Below are 18,022 nucleotides of genomic sequence, written 5' to 3'. Positions count from 1 at the left end.
AGAGTGGCCAGCAGGGCCAGGGCAGTGACCCTTCCCCTGGACTCTGCCTTGGGGAGGCCACACCTTGAGTGTTGTCTTCAGTTCTGGGCCCCTCAGTTCAGGAAAGATATTGAGGGGCTGGAGCGGGGCCAGAGAAGAGCAACGAGGCTGGAGAAGGGACTGGAGCACAAGTGCTGTGGGGAGAGGCTGAGGGAGCTGGGGGTGTTCAGCCTGGAGAAGAGGAGGCTCAGAGGTGACCTCAGCACTGTCTAGAACTACCTGAAGGGAAGTTCTGGCCAGGTGGGGGTTGGTCTCTTCTCCCAGGCACTCAGCAATAGGACAAGGGGGCACAGGCTCAAGCTCTGCCAGGGGAAATTGAAGATGGAGATCAGAAACAAATTCTTCGCAGAGAGAGTGCTCAGGCATTGGAATGGGCTGCCCAGAGAGGGGGTGGATTCCCCATCCCTGGAGGTTTTTAACCTGAGACTGGCCATGGCACTGAGTGCCATGATCTGGTAAAGGGACTGGAGTTGGACCAAGGGTTGGACTTGATGATCTTGGAGGTCTTTTCCAACCCAATGGATTTTATGATTCTATGCTCTGGATGAGGACATACTGACAAGAATCTAATTCTAGGCAAGTCTCTCAGGAAAGCAAGTGGGAGGGTGTAGAGGGGAAAATTTCCTCATCTTAAAACCTCTAAAAATAATAAAACTGTGATTCTAAGTCTTTCATTCTCAAGATACTCATCATCATGGCAGGCTGGCACAAAATCCATTTGATTCTAAGTTTTTTAATACTCCAGTGATTGAAGTCTGTCAGTGCTCCAAAGCAAGCAGTAATGATCAAGAAATACTCAGGACTTTGATTTTGCCATCCCAGTGATGGCGTTTACCATAAGCACAGTAAAAGGCTCTTATATGATCTAGCAACAGAATGGCTGAACATTGAGCAGAAAGCTGAGAAGAGGAGGGAAGGAGGCCATGCTGTAAACTAGGAAAGATTACTCCAAATATCCCAAGGAACTTGGCCAAACCACCAGTCTAAATTTAAAAAACCAAAACACTTTTTTGAAGAAATTGCAATACATACCCCAGAGGCTGACAGCAGCAGATCAGGACAGTTGGGTATTACAAGTATTTTGCTCACAAACCTAAGGGGAAAGCAGTCAAAAGTTGAACTCTCTTGCATGACACTGCTGTTTAAACATACACAGTAAGAAAACCCACCAATTTTAATGAGAACCTTATAATAAACAAATAGATGTTCCACATCAAGGAGAAAGAAAAAAATAAATGCATGGTAATTAATACAGTATATATGCACTACACAAACTACTGACTTTCTACTTAATTAAGAAATGTATTTCCCCATCTGCATTCAGGGAATTTTGTTGACTTCCTCTCAACTGAAAGGACTGTCATTCAGATCAAAAAATGCCAACAGAGACATGTTGACTCAGGCAGCACGTTCCCCTTTCTCAGTTCATGATGTACATTACAAACATGAATCAACAGATTCTTCTAAAGCCCAACAGTGATAGCTCAGCTTCTGAGTTCCACATCTCTCCCAGCACAGCTGGAGAGCATTCAAAAACAATCTTTATTAAGTCTTGATGTGTCAGTTTGCCACCACCACTGCCTACATTCAGCCAGAAAACTTGTTTTCCAGAAGTCTGTAATACTGCTGTGCCTACCATGACTTGTCTTTGCTGAGTACTGAGGGCCTGAAATTCTGGAGATCATTATTATCTTAGTGCTCAGCAACCTAAAGCACAGTGACCTGAGCAGAACATCACCTGAGTGGAACAGTTTTACTTTTGAAAATGGGCACAATTTTGAGGCCATAGAGTAAAAAAGATAGAAGGAAGAGATTTGGTCACTGTAATACAGTCCCAGTACCTAAAGAGGGATTATAAAGATAATGGAGACAGTGGGGTTTTTTTAGAAGGGCCTCCTGCAATAGGACATGGGGTACTGGCTTTAAACTAAGAGGCTAAATTCAGACTAGGTAAGAAAGTTTTTTAGAATGAGGGTGGTGAAACTCTGGAACAGGCTGCCCAGAGAGGTGGTGGATGCCCCATCCCTGGAAACATTCCAGGCCAGGTTGGACAGGGCTTTGAGCAACCTGATCTGCTTAAAGATGTCCCTGCTCATTGCAGGGGGGTTGGATTAGATCACTTTAAAAGATCTCTTCCAACTCAGACCATTCTATGATTCTGTCACAGACCAGACTGTTGTTTAATAAGATTTGAGGAGACAATTTCATCCACTGAGGGTGGATGAAGGTGGATGTGCAGTGAAGGGCTGCACAGAGTGACTTTTGCACAGCATGAACTCACTCTCTGTGTCCCATGCAGTAGGATACAATGCTGTAAGGAGCCTTTGTCAAGCTGACTCTGATCTTCTCATCTCTGTCTGCAGTTAGGATATATTGGTCATCAGGACTCAGGGCCTGTTGGTAAACAGAGAGTTTTAGTGCCCAGTAGTTCAATATTTGTAATTCTTCTTAACTTAGGAAAATAAAAAAGCAGTAAAATATCTGTATCTCCTAGAAAAGACAGGTGCAAACACTAAGCCACTCTTTTCCCCTAACAACTAAAGCATAAATCTTTATGACAGTGATTTTCTCCCTCACTAAGACACGCAAAAGTGACAGCCAAGTCCAGAGAAAGCCACTGATCTCTAACACTACAGGTGGAAGCCCCACTGGATCTTAAAGAGAAACTTATCACATTGAAAGAGCTCAACTGACATGACAGACTGGGTGAATTCTCACATACATTCCATCACCAAGTCTTTTTTAACAGTCCCAGAATGGATAACCCTTTGTCAAGCTTATTTCCCTACCAAACTCTGACAACTCAAGTCAAAAGAAATCCAGACCACCCCTCACAAATATGGGACAAGAGCAGCAATTAAAGACTCAAGCACAAGCAGGAATGCAGGTTTGTACAGTAAATACACAATGCACACTTACCACATCCAACAGCAGGGACACATGACCCAGCTCAAGTTTTCCATCTGCCTGAGGTTCTGTGATTGAGTAAGAATAGACATCACCAGACTTGTCTGCAACAAAAATCTTATCCTCTGCAGCTGTAATAACCAGGGCTGTGCATCTCCTGTTCACAAACCTGAAAGAGAAATGACACAGCTTGAACGGCTCTGCATGGCAGCTTCAGAAGACTGGACAAAAAGCTCTCAAGTGCAACATTCCTGAAATGGCAGCAATGAGAATAACATTATGGGGCTGAAACAGCACTTGTGAGAACCAGTAAATGTCTGAACTACGTAATAGCAAACACCTGTGAGGGGAGAAAAAAAAGGAGACCACTAAAAGCTGCATGACTGCATTTTGCTTTGGTACTTACTTAACTGAGCACTTGGCCTAGGCAGCATGCCAGGACCCTAAAGGAGGCCAGCAGACTTTCTTGCACTCTCCTTAATAAAAATACAAGTTAAACACATAGAAAAGACAAGGTAGGATTTGTCCTCACAAGAGTCCTTTGGAGCGACACATTTAAAATTTCTGTAGAAACTACTTTTGCAGTTGCCACTTTGTACTGTGAAAGGAAGCCCTTCCTCACATCCTGAGTCAGAGTCACAGTCTCAAGGAATCTTGTCCAGGCAAAGCCCTGAACTTGAACTCTGACTTTCCCTCATCATCTGCCAGCATCTTACAGCTCCAGTTGTCAGTGTAGCAGTAACAGTTTTCTTACAACTACTCAGAAAAATGTAAGGACCATAAATGCCAGAAGTCTTATGTCCTGTGTGTTAACACAGGACTGTGGGCACCAAGGATCACGTGGAATGGACATTTATAGTCACCTACTCTGAAATTCAGTGACCATCTGGAAGCAAAAAACCCATATACTACATTTCAGGTAGGAAGACAGAAATTCTCATACTTTTTTAGTGGCTGTTTAAAGGAACACCACAAGAATGGGAAATGTATAGGACAAGAATGCCTACTAATACATTGCAGGCTCAGGCAACACAGTCCCAAAATAAGTTACCTTGGCAGCAAGAAGTTTTGCTCTAAGGTCACTGTACTACCTGTGATTGTAAGTACAAAGATTTAGAAGTTCCCCTTTGTCTGAAACGAGGCGACTACAAAAGGCAACACCATGTGAAATTTATAAAGCTTGCCACAAAACACAGAGCACAATTTTGGTGCAGAGAGACTTTTGACTGTATTCCCAGTTTCCTAATAGGAGGTAACAACATTCCCAAAAAATCCAGCTGTGGTCCTAGTCAACCTTTTAGCAGAAACTAAAACACCAAACAATTATCCAAGGGCATGTTCCAGGCAAGACACAAGGCAGGACAGCAGGGAAGGCAGAACACAGAATGAACACAATTTGCCATTTCTGCTTTTGTCACACAATCAGAACATACTGAGTTGGATGGGACCCACAATGACCATCCAAGTCCTACTCCTGGCCCTGCACCTTGAGCTCTGTCAGGTTTGGTGCTGTGCCCACTGCCCTGGGGAGCCTGTTCAGTGCCCAACCACCCTCAGAGGGAAGAACCTTTTCCTAACATCCAACCTAAACCTCCCTGACTCAGCTTCATGCAGTGGTTACTTCCTCACTACAACACTGTTTAACCCACACAGGGATCCACAGGTCCATCCTGCCCCCTCACACACAGCCAAGCTACAGACAACCCCACTTTGCTTTGGTACCAGGGCCTCACATTTGTCAGAGACCACCAGAAACAGAGATGTCACCTGGTGAGGTATTTTCCCAGGAAGCCCTTCATGGTCCTGGTTTGTTTTGTTGGTTTTTTTTTTTTACAGACAACTGTCACAAGCAGCAGCAGAAAACTTGTAACTGGAGGACCTCTGGTGGACAGCTGCAGGCTGTTTCCTCAAGAGGAATGTACAGAAGGAAATCAGCTGCAGCAGCACCTCTAAAGATGCGCATTACAAAAAAAAAAGTCACGAACTCCCCACACCACCATCTTCTCCTCCAAACCAAAAGCAACACAGTGCACTCACTGAACTGCTCAGTATCACTCTTTCAGGCCCAATCTCAGTGTTCACTAGGAGTGGCTGAAGTTCTTAAAGATGCAAATACTGTCTTTTGGAATAAGAAAAGGAACTATCCTTCCTTGGCCAATGATATAAACACCTGCAGTCCCACTCTTGGTGTGGGGCAGAACCCGCATCACTTCCTGACAGATATCTCTGAATTCCCTAAAACATTAAATTTGTTTGAGCAAAGGAATAAAAAAAAAGAAATCTTACTGATAACAAATATCAACTTCCCAAGTACTCCTTTTCAGAACTCTAAATCAATCAGCCATAAGTCTGTAACAAAGGGACATGCAACATGCTGCTGCCTTACCTGATGCTAACACATTCCCAGGAGGGCTTTGTACGGAACAGAATCAGACGTTTGTTGTCATCTGTCAAGGCAAAATAATCCCCTGATGGGGAGAAGGCAAAAGCCAGGATGTCATCAGTTCCTTTATCTGTTGCTTTTCCATCCTGCCTAATAGAAAGAAGGGCAACAACAGTTCACAACATGAGACACTAAAATCCTTGAGAAGACAAGGTTGAGAAAGGTCCGTGAAGAACAAGGTAAAACCCTAAAAGTTTTATTTGTGCTTAAGAAGTTCAGCCAATTTGAACATGAATGCAAAGAAAAAAGTCAAGAAAGCTGATATAAAGTCTAAGCCTTGCATTAATATCTGGTTAAACAAACAAACAACAACATAAAAAAAGGTAGGGTTTGCACTATGAGAGCCTGATTCAAGTCAGGGGTAATCAGTAAAATTGGCTACAGGTAAAACAATGTCCAGTGGTTGAATTTAAACTAAGAAAAACACTTTTTCAGTTTTGAACTCTAATGATATAGAGAACAGACCTGAAGGAGAAGTTATGTAAATGGTTTGTGGGTTTTTTCTGTTTTACATAGTCCAATACAAAATGCAGCATTTACACATAAATGCCTTGAATGGGAACAATCACTGAGATTCACTTATTAGAGAATCACAGAATGGTTTGGGTTAGAAGTGACCTTAAAGACCATCTCATTCCAACCCCCTGCCATGGGCAGGGACACCTTCCACTAGAACAGGTTGCTCAGAGCCCCATCCAATCTGGCCTGAAACACTTACAGGGATGGGGCAGCCACAGCTTCCCTGCACTGCTGTTGTTTCTCTCAAAAAGAAAAAGGAGCACAGTGAACCCTCTGGAATGAAACAGAAACAATCAAATACATACACATAAATCCATCAGGATTAGCAAAACCAACCCATCACCTGCTCAAGGAGTCATCCTGTGACTTTCTTTAACTGCCTTCACTGCCACACCAGCTCTGGAGGAGATGCACCCTCCAGGAACAGAGCAGATTTTCTCACCCTTTGTCTCCCAGGGTCGTCTTCTCTGCACTGGCACAATCGTACACGAAGAGACTCTCACCCCTGCAAATACAAACCAAGACTAAAACCACTGGAACTCGAACTGAGCTTAACTCTGCAGAATGGCAAGTCTTTTGGAACATGCTGTTATTTTGCAGTTATTTGTACAACTGACTCCCATCTGGAGGAACCACCTCTGACCATGTGGGCTCCCAAAGTGCTACAGATGTGGCAGAAGTTCCAAACCTGGGATTGCACAGAGATGCCAAAAAAAACTAACTGTCATCTGCTGGCAAAGTAACCCTGTATTTTGCATATATTTTACTTATGTCAGACTCAAATGCCTGTCACTGGCATTCACCCAGTCACAGAATCACAAAATTGTTAAGGCTGGAAGGGACCTCTAAAGATCATCCAGCCCAACCCCTCTGCCAAGGCAGGGTCACCTGGAGCAGGTGACACAGGAACATGTCCAGGTGGATTTGGAATGTCTCCAGAGAGGGAGACTCCATACCCTCCCTGGGCAGCTGTTCCAGTGCTCTGTCACCCTCACCATTAAGTTCTTCCTCATGCTGAGGTGAAACTTCTTTTAGTTTAGTTCATGGCCATTGCTCCTCATCCTGTCACTGGGCACCACTAAAAAAGGGTCTGGCACCATCCTGTGACACCCACCTTGGAGACATTAAGATGCACCTTAGTTACAGACATAAAATAAACAGTTATTTTATATGTGACTTTTAGGGAGGGTTCTGTGTAGGGCCAGTTGGACTCAATAATCCTTGTGGGTCCCTTCCAACTCAGCATATTTTGTGATTCTGTAAGATATATAAAAAAATTTATATATATATAGTATCTATATAATTTCATATATATTATTATATATATTACATACATTTATAGTTTTTACATAATGTTATAGATACACATCATACATGCATGAGATATATAATGCATATATACACATATATAATTATATATATAATTGCATGTTATTATATATTCTATTGTATACATTTATTGCTAGACATGTACTCTGTTATGGAGATACACATATATGTTACATATGTATAGAATCGATCAGTTGGGTTGGAAAAGACTTCCAAGATCATCAAGTCCAACCCTTGGTCCAGCTCCAGTCCCTTTACCAGATCATGGCACTCAGTGCCACGGCCAATCTCAGTTTAAAAACCTCCAGGCATGGGGAATCCACCCCCTCTCTGGGCAGCCCATTCCAATGCCTGAGCACTCTCTCTGTGAAGAATTTTTTTTTGATCTCCAACTCAAATTTCCCCTGGCAGAGCTTGAGCCTGTGCCCCCTTGTCCTATTGCTGAGTGCCTGGGAGAAGAGACCAACCCCCACCTGGCCAGAACTTCCCTTCAGGCAGTTCCAGACAGTGCTGAGGTCACCTCTGAGCCTCCTCTTCTCCAGGCTAAACACCCCCAGCTCCCTCAGCCTCTCCCCACAGCACTTGTGCTCCAGTCCCTTCTCCAGCCTTGTTGCTCTTCTCTGGCCCCGCTCCAGCACCTCAATATCTTTGTGGAGCACAACGGTGACAGAAAACAGTAAGAGGGCAAAAAGCTTAAAAGGGACATCTCTGCAACAGAGAGCGCCGACCAGAAGCGCAGAGAGACCCCGAGCCTCTCCCATCCCATCTCGTCCCGCCGCGCCCCTGGCCCGCCCCGCACTGACCCGGGCTCTCCTCGCCGCGCCACCAGCAGCCGCCCCCCACCGCTGGCCACCATGAGGGCCTCACGGAGCGCCAGGGCCGGGCGGGCCGCGGGGCTGCGGCCGCTGCCGGTGCCGCTGCCGGGGCCGCCATCGGGGCCGCCATCGCCGCCTCCTCCGCCGCCCGCCATGCGCCCGCACGTGCGCGCGTGACGTCACCGCGCCGTGACGTCCGGGGGGGCGGAGTCGCCGTGAGGGCTCCGGGCAAGATGGCGGCGGCGGCGGCGGCGCTGAGGGGCGGTGGGAGGGCGGCGATGGCGCGGCAGGTACGGACGGTGCAGCCTCTCCCCGGGGCTGCTCTGCCGCGGCACTGCTGTCCTTCCTCCCGCCTTGGTAATGCCTGTGCTGTTGTGCCCCGCAGGTGCTGCAGCTGGAGGCGCGCGGGCTCTGCACGAAGCCGGGGGGCACCGGGACGCCGCCGCCCAAGAGTAAGAGGGTTGTTTTGGTTCCGAGTGGTATCGGGGCATCAGTGAGAGCGATGGGGGGGCAGGGCCCGGGGAGTGGCCGCGTGTGGGAAGAGGTGCGGCGTGAGCTGAGAAACCCGGGGAGGGGAAGGTCATCGCCATGTAAACAAGGGTTCCTGAGAAAATGTGCAATATAGGAATAACACAAGGTCTCGTAGGAACGTGGCTGTGTGGGATACATTTCCGGTTTAAGGCCTCATATATATATTTATGAATACTATAAACACGTAGTTATTTATATTTGTGATTTTGACAACTTTCCTGTTTGCCTTTGCCGGAATATTCATAGCCAGTCTGAATGGGACTATGTCAAACTGCAACATGTGCAAGGGGGAATGTTTTCAAACTGGAAGAGAGGAGGTTTAGATTGGATATTAAGAAAAAATCCTTCCCTGTGAGAGTGGGCAGGTCCTGGCACAGGTTGGGCAGAGAAGCTGTGGCTGCCCCATCCCTGGGAGGGTCCAAGGCCAGGCTGGACAGGGCTTGGAGCAACCTGGGATAGTGGGAGGTGTACCTGCCATGGCAGGGGGTTGGAACTGGATGAAACTGGGTGATATTTGAGTTCCTTTCCAACCTAAACCATTCCATGACTCTGTGAATGCAATAACTGCTGTGATGCCTCACCAGACTTAAGGAGAGATTTAATTTGGTTTGTCTTAATCTAAAGACGTTTTGTAAGCTGCCTGAAATTTGGTTGAAAAGAGCATGACAAGTAGCTCAAATTTTTAAGGAGATGGAGAATCTGGTTTTCAGCTTTAGATGTTCACCCCTGTCATAGAATCACAGAATCAATTGGGTTGGAAAAGTCCTCCGAGATCATCAAGTCCAACCCTTGGGCCAACTCCAGTCCCTTTACCAGATCATGGCACTCAGTGCCACGGCCAATCTCAGCTGAAAAACCTCCAGGGACGGGGAATCCACCCCCTCTCTGGGCAGCCCATTCCAATGCCTGAGCACTCTCTCTGCAAAGAATTTTTTTCTGATCTCCAACTTCAATTTCCCCTGGCAGAGCTGGAGCCCATTGTGCCCCTTTGTCCTATTGCTGAGTGCCTGGGAGAAGAGACCAACCCCCACCTGGCCAGAACTTCCCTTCAGGTAGTTCTAGACAGAGCTGAGGTCACCTCTGAGCCTCCTCTTCTCCAGGCTAAACACCCCCAGCTCCCTCAGCCTCTCCCCACAGCACTTGTGTTCCAGTCCCTTCTCCAGCCTCGTTGAAGGAAAATAGACCTGCAATTTCTGCCTCTCACCTCTCTGAGTGTGAATGTGCTTTAAACACACTCTGGTAATGATGCTGATGTCACAGGCATCGGGAAGAATCCATCTGGGAATGATATTCCTGTTCCTGATTTTGATGTGTTGTTGGTTTGGCAAAGTGATGCAAACACAGATCAGCTGGTGCAAAGTTGAATTAAAGTATCTGTATCAGTTGTATTACATGTTTCAGCTTTTACTCATGAAGTTTATCTTTTTCACATGTCCAAACTTAAGTGTTTTAGGTATTTTTACAGTAACACCTACTGTTAATAGCCAAGTTGAATGTCTCCTGCCTTCTTGGTTTCTTACAATGTTTTAACATTAAAACTTCTTCAGCTTTTGCTCACCTTTCCCTTGTCTGTTCTTCCTCTGGCCAGTCTTGTGTTAGTGTAGCCTCCCTGTTTGCTTCTTTGGAGAGCTCTTCAATCCTGAGTGATGCTTCCTTAGTTTCTCCAGGCTGCTGTTTGGCTGGGTCAGGCTGTGCAGGGAGTCAAACCTCTTCCAAAGGTGGCTGCCCATCCTCCTGCTTCCCTCTGCTCCTCCTTCCTGCCCTGCACCTTCCATCTGGCAGAGAGAAGTATGTGCTGGAAATTATTCAAAATGTTACCTGTAAACTTGATACTTTTCTTTATTTGTATTCCATTATGATAAAAACTCTTATTTCCTTCTTAAATACTTTGCTTTTAATTTCATGTGTCTGTCTTTTCTGTGATGTTTTCATTTGGACATTGCTAAAGAGTTGCTTCTGTTCAGAACTAAATGGTGACAACTCCTTGAGTCACACAAGATACAACTGTAAAATACCAGTGAGAGGAAAACTGCACCTACTTCATGGTCTTGCAAAGTAGTTCTGGGTTTCCAAAGTGTGCAGATAATGAGTTGGAAATCTGTTGAATTTGCTGCTGTTTGGAAGTGGTGCAACTCATAGTGGAGTTGGCTTCTCTGCAGCCAATTTCAGCCATGGTGGATCTTCCTTGTCTGCTCCCAGCCCTCTTTGTGCTCCTGTTTTCTGTAACAACGGTATTTGCTGTTGCTCAGCCTCTTGAGGATGATCCTGGGTACTCTCTGAAAGGGCCTGAAAATTGCTGCTTTCCCTTCAGCTCCTTGTCTGGAGAATTCAGGTTATTGCAGGTACCCATGAGGCAGAGGAGATGGGCAAATGTGAAGCATCAGGAGATCTCAGTCTTGTTTTACAAAGAGGTCTCAAACTAAAAGTAGGAAGTGAAGACTGGAGGAGATTAAGTCTTAGGGAAATAAAGTTAAACTGTGGAGACACAATTAATTTGGTGGGTCATGTGGGCAATGAGCAAGTAACACTTTCATGTGTGGCCTCAGGTATCTCTTACTCCACTGCTTTGCCTTTTGGGAGTCCTCCCTCCCCTCTCCTTCCAGGATAACTTGCAGGCAGCTGTTGCTGTGTCTGTTTGCTGTATCTTTTGCTTTGCTGCTTGTTCCTGGGCGAGCTTTGTCTCGAGGAGCACATTTGAAGAGCTTGGCTAACAAACCATCTTAATGCTCACCTGAGGTGGGGAGGTGTCTGCAAACCATTTCAGTGATCCAGAGGTGGAGCACAGGGTCTTGGAGGAGTCTGGCAAAGGAAGGAGCACAAGGATTTATCCCATGAGTTCAGCATCGCAGCAGCAAAAACTGTTAAGTCCTACTAGAACTCCAGCTTCTTTAACATAAAATGTCTCAAACTTTCTGCTTTGCAGTGCCTTTATTTAGTACAACATTTCCTTTCAGTTTATTTTTGTGCCAGATTGTCTTGGAAAGTTTAATTTGTGTGACAGGTCACTAACAGTGGTGTTGGATACGATGATGATAATCCTCTCTATGCCATTTCCCAGATGGAGTGGCACCACAGGGGAACACCAAGCTGCTTGCCATCCAGGCACCAGGGGAATTTCCTAAAATGTTGTCTTCCAGCTCTCTCCTACTGTCCACAGACAAAGGTGAGAGCATGTCTAGAGCCAGCCTCGAGGGAGCTTCAAAACCTGCTGAAGACACGAGGATGTTCATGGCAAGAAAAACTGTGGTTGCGTTTCCTCAGCGAGGAGTTGCTTCCTCTCCTGAGGAGGAAAACCTCAGTACCCCTGCAGCAGGGGGAGGCTTGAGGAAAGAGTTAGTTGAGGAACAAACTTCATCTTCATCCAGCTCAGAGTCAGATTCTAGCTCAGATTCTGAGGAAGAAAATGATGATTCAGAAGTTGCTTTTAAAACTAAAGTTGAGTTTCCCAAGCGAGATTCCATCTTCTCTGGGAACATAGCAGTAAAGGCATCAATGCTGGCAAGAGAGAATTTGCTCCAGAAATCCCACAAAGAGCATGGACTTAAGAAGCTGCCACGTAAACCAGAAATACTTGTGTCTCCTGTAAAGCAGGTCAAATTTGCTAAAACTTCAGTCAGCCAGGAAACATCAAAATCCAAACCGAGAGACCCCAAAGTAAAATCCACTCCAAAAGCGGCGGATCGGCAGAAATTGATCTTAGAACCACGTGCGGTGGAGAGCCAAGACCTGACCAATGCCAGTCGTAAATCTGATTATTTGGAGGAAAGGTCCATTGGAACCCAAGTGGCAGCAATTCAGCTGAAAGCTTCAGCAGCCACTCAGCAGGACAGAGAGAAAAAACTGGTACCCAGAGGAGAGAAGAAAAAGGTGAAGGAGGCGCAGGAATCAGAAGCAAAAGAAGTAGCTGCTCCGAAAGTGGAAGAGACTTCTGGAAGCACAATGTTGGTGATGGACACCATGGCAAAGGAGGAGACTGTTCAGGAAGGAGGAGTCCAGGCTGGAGAAAGCAGCACAACAGAGGGTACAACTTTCAATTGTTTGAACTGTATTGATTCATCTGGGCTAGGGTTTGGTTTTTTTAAAGGGTTTCCACGTCTTCTCTGACCTTTATGCTGAAGCTGGCAGTGTGGCAGTGGCTTTGTGGAAGATAAATTGTTGTTCTTTGCTAATTGTTACAAGCTGTCAGTAATACTCAGTTCCCAGCTATGCTGTGAAAGGAAGCGGTTTCATTTCTCTGTGTTTACAGTTTCATAAACCAGTTACTTATAAAACGAAAACAAGATTGTTTCCACTGTGAACACAATCATGGGGTTTATAGGACAAAACTTGTTTTCACTCTTCTCTTTTCTCGGAAGTATTTGGTAGCTGCCTTTCTCATGAGCTGAATTTGATGCCATCTGAGTGTTGCTTAAACCCTGCAGTCTTTCTGGTTTTGTTATGGGGTTTTTTGATTTGTTTTTTTATTTGGTTTTTTGATTTGGTTTTTTACAGTCTTTCAGTGTTTCAGATTGCAGTGGACTTCAGGAAATCACAGTATAATGCCAGAAACAGGTGTTGATTCTGAGACTGGAAGGCTGTAACGAACTAGTGTGGAAGTAACAAGTTAGTTTAGTAGTGAGCTGGGAGGAGGCACCAGGATGATTTTAGGAAAGAACATTGTGCATCATGTACTCATCTCCTTAGCTACTCTTCCCTGCCTAATTTACCCTTCTTACTTACTACCATCCTGTTAACTTACCTCCTGATCTCACGTTGTGTGTTTCAGTAGATGCCCCTCTTTCCTGCTCTGTCATAGTCACCATTCTTGCCCTTCAATTTAGGCAGTAAATAAACACCATTCTTAAGAACCCCCTTCTTGCTGCTGCTTTGAATTGAAGAATTTGCTTCCTTGGAAGTAAAAGCAACATAATTGTAAAGCTGCTTGGGTGTCATCCTTTAAGGGATGTCCTGTCTTGGGTTGAGCTGTCAAAATGCCAACTGCCCAACACAGAAGGTCAGAGCTTCCCTCCCCATGCTGAGAAAAGGCAGGAAAGGAAAAAACCCTCTCAAACTAGGTTCATGCTTAAACTAACTATATATATTTATACAGAAAAGAGAAAATTAAGAGTAAACTACAATATAATACACACTTACAAGAGTTAGAAATAACAAGAAATAACTTCCCACTCCCCAGTGAACACAAATACCACTATTCTAACTACAAATCACTCTAGAGAAGTCAATTCCCCAGACTTAAGCAGAGAGAAAAACTAAGAACAAACATTTTACTTCCCTAAGATGATGAAGTGAAGAAGAACATGTTGGTGAGCTGGTGCTGGGCCTGGGCCTCCTGTCCCTCCTGGGACAGCAGAGTGTGTCTTGCTGGGACCACAGCTGTGAAGGAACTGAGCAAACCACTCCCACACCGACTCCTAGACTTTGAGATGATGTCGGGATATGGTATGGAATACCATTGGCTGGAAGAAGTCAGCTGTCAGCTCAGCCCAGCTCAAGTCAGATGACAGTCTCAGGCCTAGTCTGAAATGTAAAGCCTAAATTTAGGCCTACCTGGCTAAACCCATAACATACCCCAAGGAAAAGGCCCTGGGGGTCCAGGGGGAACAGCAAGTTGAACATGAGCCAGGAATGTGCCCTCCCAGCGAAGGCCACCAAGGGCAACCTGGGCTGTGTCAGGAGTGAGGCTGAGGGAGCTGCAGCTCCTTCTGGGTGAGGTGGACCTGGGGTGCCACATTCACTTTGGGGCTCCCCAGCACGAGGGAGATGGAGCCCAGCAAAGTGCCACTAAAATGATCAAGGGACTGGAGTGTCTCTCTGAGGAAAGGTTGAGACATTTGGAACTGTTCAGCCCAGAAAAGAGAAGGTTCAGACAGAATATCATCAATGAGAGTGATAGAACTCTGGGCACACGTTGCCCAGAGATGTGAGGGTCTCTCCATCTTTGGAGACACTCAGAAGCTGCCTGGATGTGGTCCTGGGCATCCTGCTCTGGCTGAGCCTGCCTGAGCACCTGGGGCTGGGCCAGGTGTGTCCACGTGTCTCCAGCCTCAACCATTCCATGACTCTGAAGTGTCTAACCAGGTTAAGTGACAAATGATTGCTTTTATACATCAGTTTCCAGGAGATGGTGCTGAGTAGAAAACCTTCCTTCTGTTTTAAGGTGTTAGTTGGCTCACAATCTGATCTGTTTGCTTCCCTTCTGCCCTGATGGCAACTTACACAGCTGGATACAGACTCAGTGCTCTGGTCCAGGTGACAGGTTTGTGATCCATGTAAGGTTGGACTCCATGATCTTAGAGGTCTTCTCCAACCTACATAATTCTGTACTTCAAATAAAGTACAACACTGTTTGCAAGTGGTATTTTAATTTGCTTGTTCCTCTTTGCAGCCAGCAGCAGAAGCTTGCTTCAAAAAATTTTTTTTTAAATTTGGGAAGGGCTTTTTGGGTTTATCTGCAAATGATGCTTTTCTCCCCATTCATCCACAGTGGAATTCTAGATTCTCAAACATTATTTTTTTTCTTCCACATTGAAAGAAATACAAACCCCCAGAAAATTAGTTCAGTTAATTTCAAGTAAGGGAGGACTCGGTCTTCAAATGTGCTAATGATTAAAGGTGCAGACACATCTATGAAACAGCCTGTTCTGCTCTAATGCTGTAAATCCAGAATAAGGTGAATCATAGAATGGATTGGGTTGGAAAAGACCTCCGAGATCATCAAGTCCAACCCTTGGGCCAACTCCAGTCCCTTTACCAGATCATGGCACTCAGTGCCATGTCCAATCTCAGTTGTAAAACCTCCAGGGATGGGGAATCCACCACCTCTCTGGGCAGCCCATTCCAATACTCTCTCTGCAAAGAATTTGTTTCTGATCTCCAACTTCAATTTCCCCTGGCAGAGCTGGAGCCCATCATGCCCCCTTGTCCTATTGCTGAGTGCCTGGGAGAAGAGACCAACCCCCACCTGGCCAGAACTTCCCTTCAGGTAGTTCTAGATAGTGCTGAGGTCACCTCTGAGCCTCCTCCAGCCCATGTGACAAACTTTTCCTGCAGATCTGTATCCACTGGGCAATAGTCCCACTGTGCTTCAGACCCACCACCATCACTGCACTAGCCAAACCCTCTTGGGTAGGACTGGCTTTGCTGAAAAAGGCACTTCTGTTGAGCTGCTCCTGCTTTGTGAAGGTGGTCAGGCTGTGGCAGCAGCAGGGAAGTCTCTTGGGGATGTGCCAGAGGAGTGGCTGTAGGAGAGGTGGGGTGGTACAGGTGAGGTGACCCCCCTTTTGCTGCTGGTGTGATGTCTGTGGAGGCCAGAGGGTCCAAGGTCAGACCCAGCCACCCTCTGTTCAGCAGCAGCACCGGCGTCTCCAGGTGTGTCTTGTTCTCTCTTCCTTCTTTAAGAACAGCTCCTGCTTTTCCATGTTTAATGTTCACAGCCAACAGTACCATCTGTAAGTTGTGCTTCTGTCCTGCCCATGTTCTTTTGTTCATCTCCAAACTCTGCAGCAGACACAGGGAAGATGTAAAAGGAATTACAGACTGGGATCCTCAGGTGATGTCAGCCCTTTGCAGAGCAGTCAGCAAAAACTGCTGACTTGAACTGCTGAGTAAGTAGCAAAGTAGTAGCTTGGCAACTCAGAGATGTGCCTGTGATTCATTTCGGAAGAACACCCTGTGAAGTGCTTTGCTCTTTAAGAGACAAGGCATAGATGAAGACTGAAGTATGGGGAGGATGAACTCAGGAATAAATTTTTCCTTTCAGAAGCCAAGTACAGTGTATTTGGGCAGGAAAAATGAGACTCCATCTGCTTTTCTTCCTGAGCATCTGCCTCTTGATTTGGAACAACTGTCTCTTGCAGGTTGAACGTACACTTGCCTACGCTTGCCTGTTCTTGGGGCTCTTTGCAGCAAAGGTTTCATCTGGCTTTTATCTCTACAGTGTCCTCTCCTGTGAGCTGGCTCAGTGGGGGCTGAGCAGTGGGCACAGGGAGATTTCCTGTCACAGGCTGTGTGTTCTGCTGAGCCCATGGCTTACTGCGTTAAGATTTATGAGCAAGTCTTGCTAAATGTTATGGATTCTGCTCTTAATCTGATCACTTTACATTGCAATAATTATGTCGTAAGTAAAGGGAAATCCTGGTGCTCAATTGCTCAAGTTCTTTTATTTTTATTGGAGATGAATATTGCAAAAAGCGGGTAATACAATCTAACCTAAGCCACCACATACAAATTTATATGATGAAGCTTTTCACTAGATTGTATGTCTTTCCCACTGCTAAAACTCTGGGTATATGAGAATAAACTAATATTGGGAAGTAAAGTTTTATTTCTTGCAATTTCCTGGGTTGTAAAATCAGCCTGCACCAGGAAACTTTTATGTAAATGATACTCCATTTGCATAATGTTCTAAAAGCTTGAGAATTACTGTTGGCTTTAACATTGAGTAAGAAATTCTAAATAACTTTATTAGGTTATTCTTTTATGAAGAAGTGCTGATACAAATTTTAGAAGATTATATTTAGAAGAAAGGAAATTCACATCAAAGGCTCCTGATATATGATTGTTGGATATAACCACATTTGAAATTAAATTGTGGAGATCTTGCTAATTACCTCACTCTGGAACTTTGATTCAATCTGCAGAGCCGCTCCAATAGCTGTATCTCAGTCTGAAATGATGATACATCATTTGTACTGCTCTTTGCTTGCTCAGAATGTCACCTACTGTTCTGGCTGGAGTAAAAAACAAGGCAATGATGACAAAGGCAGGAAATGCAGACATATGTCTTCATAAAAGATAAATGAAATGTTCTGCCCTGTCCACCCCCAGCATTAGGTGGTAATTTGGGTTTTAAAACCTGGGCTGTATTGGATGCCTCGTACTGATGATTCCCACTGCACATTAAGGTGCTGCTTTAGCACCAGACAAGGTACCAGCAAAACTTGGCAAACTTCTCCTTTTGCTGTAGTTGCTGAGTCTTTTTTTCTTTTAAATATTGACTAGATGAGGGAACTGGCAGTATAGAAAGGCTGACTTTGTGCTTAAGAATGTTGTCCTCTGGTGTGGCATCCTTAAGTCACCAGTTCCTGTTTGTTTTCACAGAGACCGGGGCACCTGGGGAGCCTCATCCCGAAGAACTCGATAATTCTACCTACAAGAACCTTCAGCACCACGAATATCACATTTATACCTTTGCTGACTACATTACTGTTCTCTCAAAATTCAGGCAGCCTCAGCCATCTTCTGGAAGACCATCACCAAGGCACTGAGAGATCTACATTTAAAAAAAAAACAGGCAGAATGAGAAATTCTTCTATTTGCTTCATCTGTATAATTTAAATCAGATAACTAATAAATAAATGCATGATAACTTGGTTCTCTGAATGAACTGAAAATGAATCATCACTGAATAAAAATAGCTTTTCTATCTCTCTATAACACT

At 45.2% G+C, this 18,022-nt stretch overlaps 2 protein-coding genes across 3 annotated transcripts in view; one reads left to right on the top strand and one right to left on the bottom strand.

Moving 5' to 3' along the window:
- Positions 1–8,220, bottom strand: part of WDR4 (WDR4 tRNA N7-guanosine methyltransferase non-catalytic subunit) — a 20,940-nt gene extending 12,720 nt beyond the window's left edge. The window contains exons 1-6 of the mRNA XM_071566249.1: positions 8,041–8,220; positions 6,351–6,413; positions 5,333–5,479; positions 2,959–3,115; positions 2,321–2,433; positions 1,072–1,132 (exon numbers count right to left, since the gene is read on the bottom strand). Coding sequence (XP_071422350.1) covers positions 1,072–1,132; positions 2,321–2,433; positions 2,959–3,115; positions 5,333–5,479; positions 6,351–6,413; positions 8,041–8,207 — 708 coding nt within the window. The 5' untranslated portion in view covers positions 8,208–8,220. The remainder of the gene's footprint in view (positions 1–1,071; positions 1,133–2,320; positions 2,434–2,958; positions 3,116–5,332; positions 5,480–6,350; positions 6,414–8,040) is intronic.
- Positions 8,046–18,022, top strand: NDUFV3 (NADH:ubiquinone oxidoreductase subunit V3). Of its 2 annotated transcripts, XM_071566262.1 has the most exons (4): positions 8,046–8,342; positions 8,438–8,504; positions 11,642–12,604; positions 17,683–18,022. In XM_071566262.1, the coding sequence occupies exons 1-4, from the start codon at positions 8,286–8,288 to the stop codon at positions 17,847–17,849; spliced, it is 1,254 nt and encodes a 417-aa protein (XP_071422363.1). In that variant the 5' UTR covers positions 8,046–8,285; the 3' UTR covers positions 17,850–18,022. The 2 variants fall into 2 exon arrangements, with proteins under 2 accessions (XP_071422363.1, XP_071422374.1); XM_071566273.1 differs by lacking the exons at positions 8,046–8,342; positions 8,438–8,504 and adding an exon at positions 8,546–10,371.

This window comes from Pithys albifrons, chromosome 1, assembly GCF_047495875.1.
Source record: "Pithys albifrons albifrons isolate INPA30051 chromosome 1, PitAlb_v1, whole genome shotgun sequence".
Taxonomy (NCBI): domain Eukaryota; kingdom Metazoa; phylum Chordata; class Aves; order Passeriformes; family Thamnophilidae; genus Pithys; species Pithys albifrons.
The sequence above is the reverse complement of the archived record's forward strand: the minus strand, read 5'-3'. Positions and strand labels throughout refer to the sequence as shown.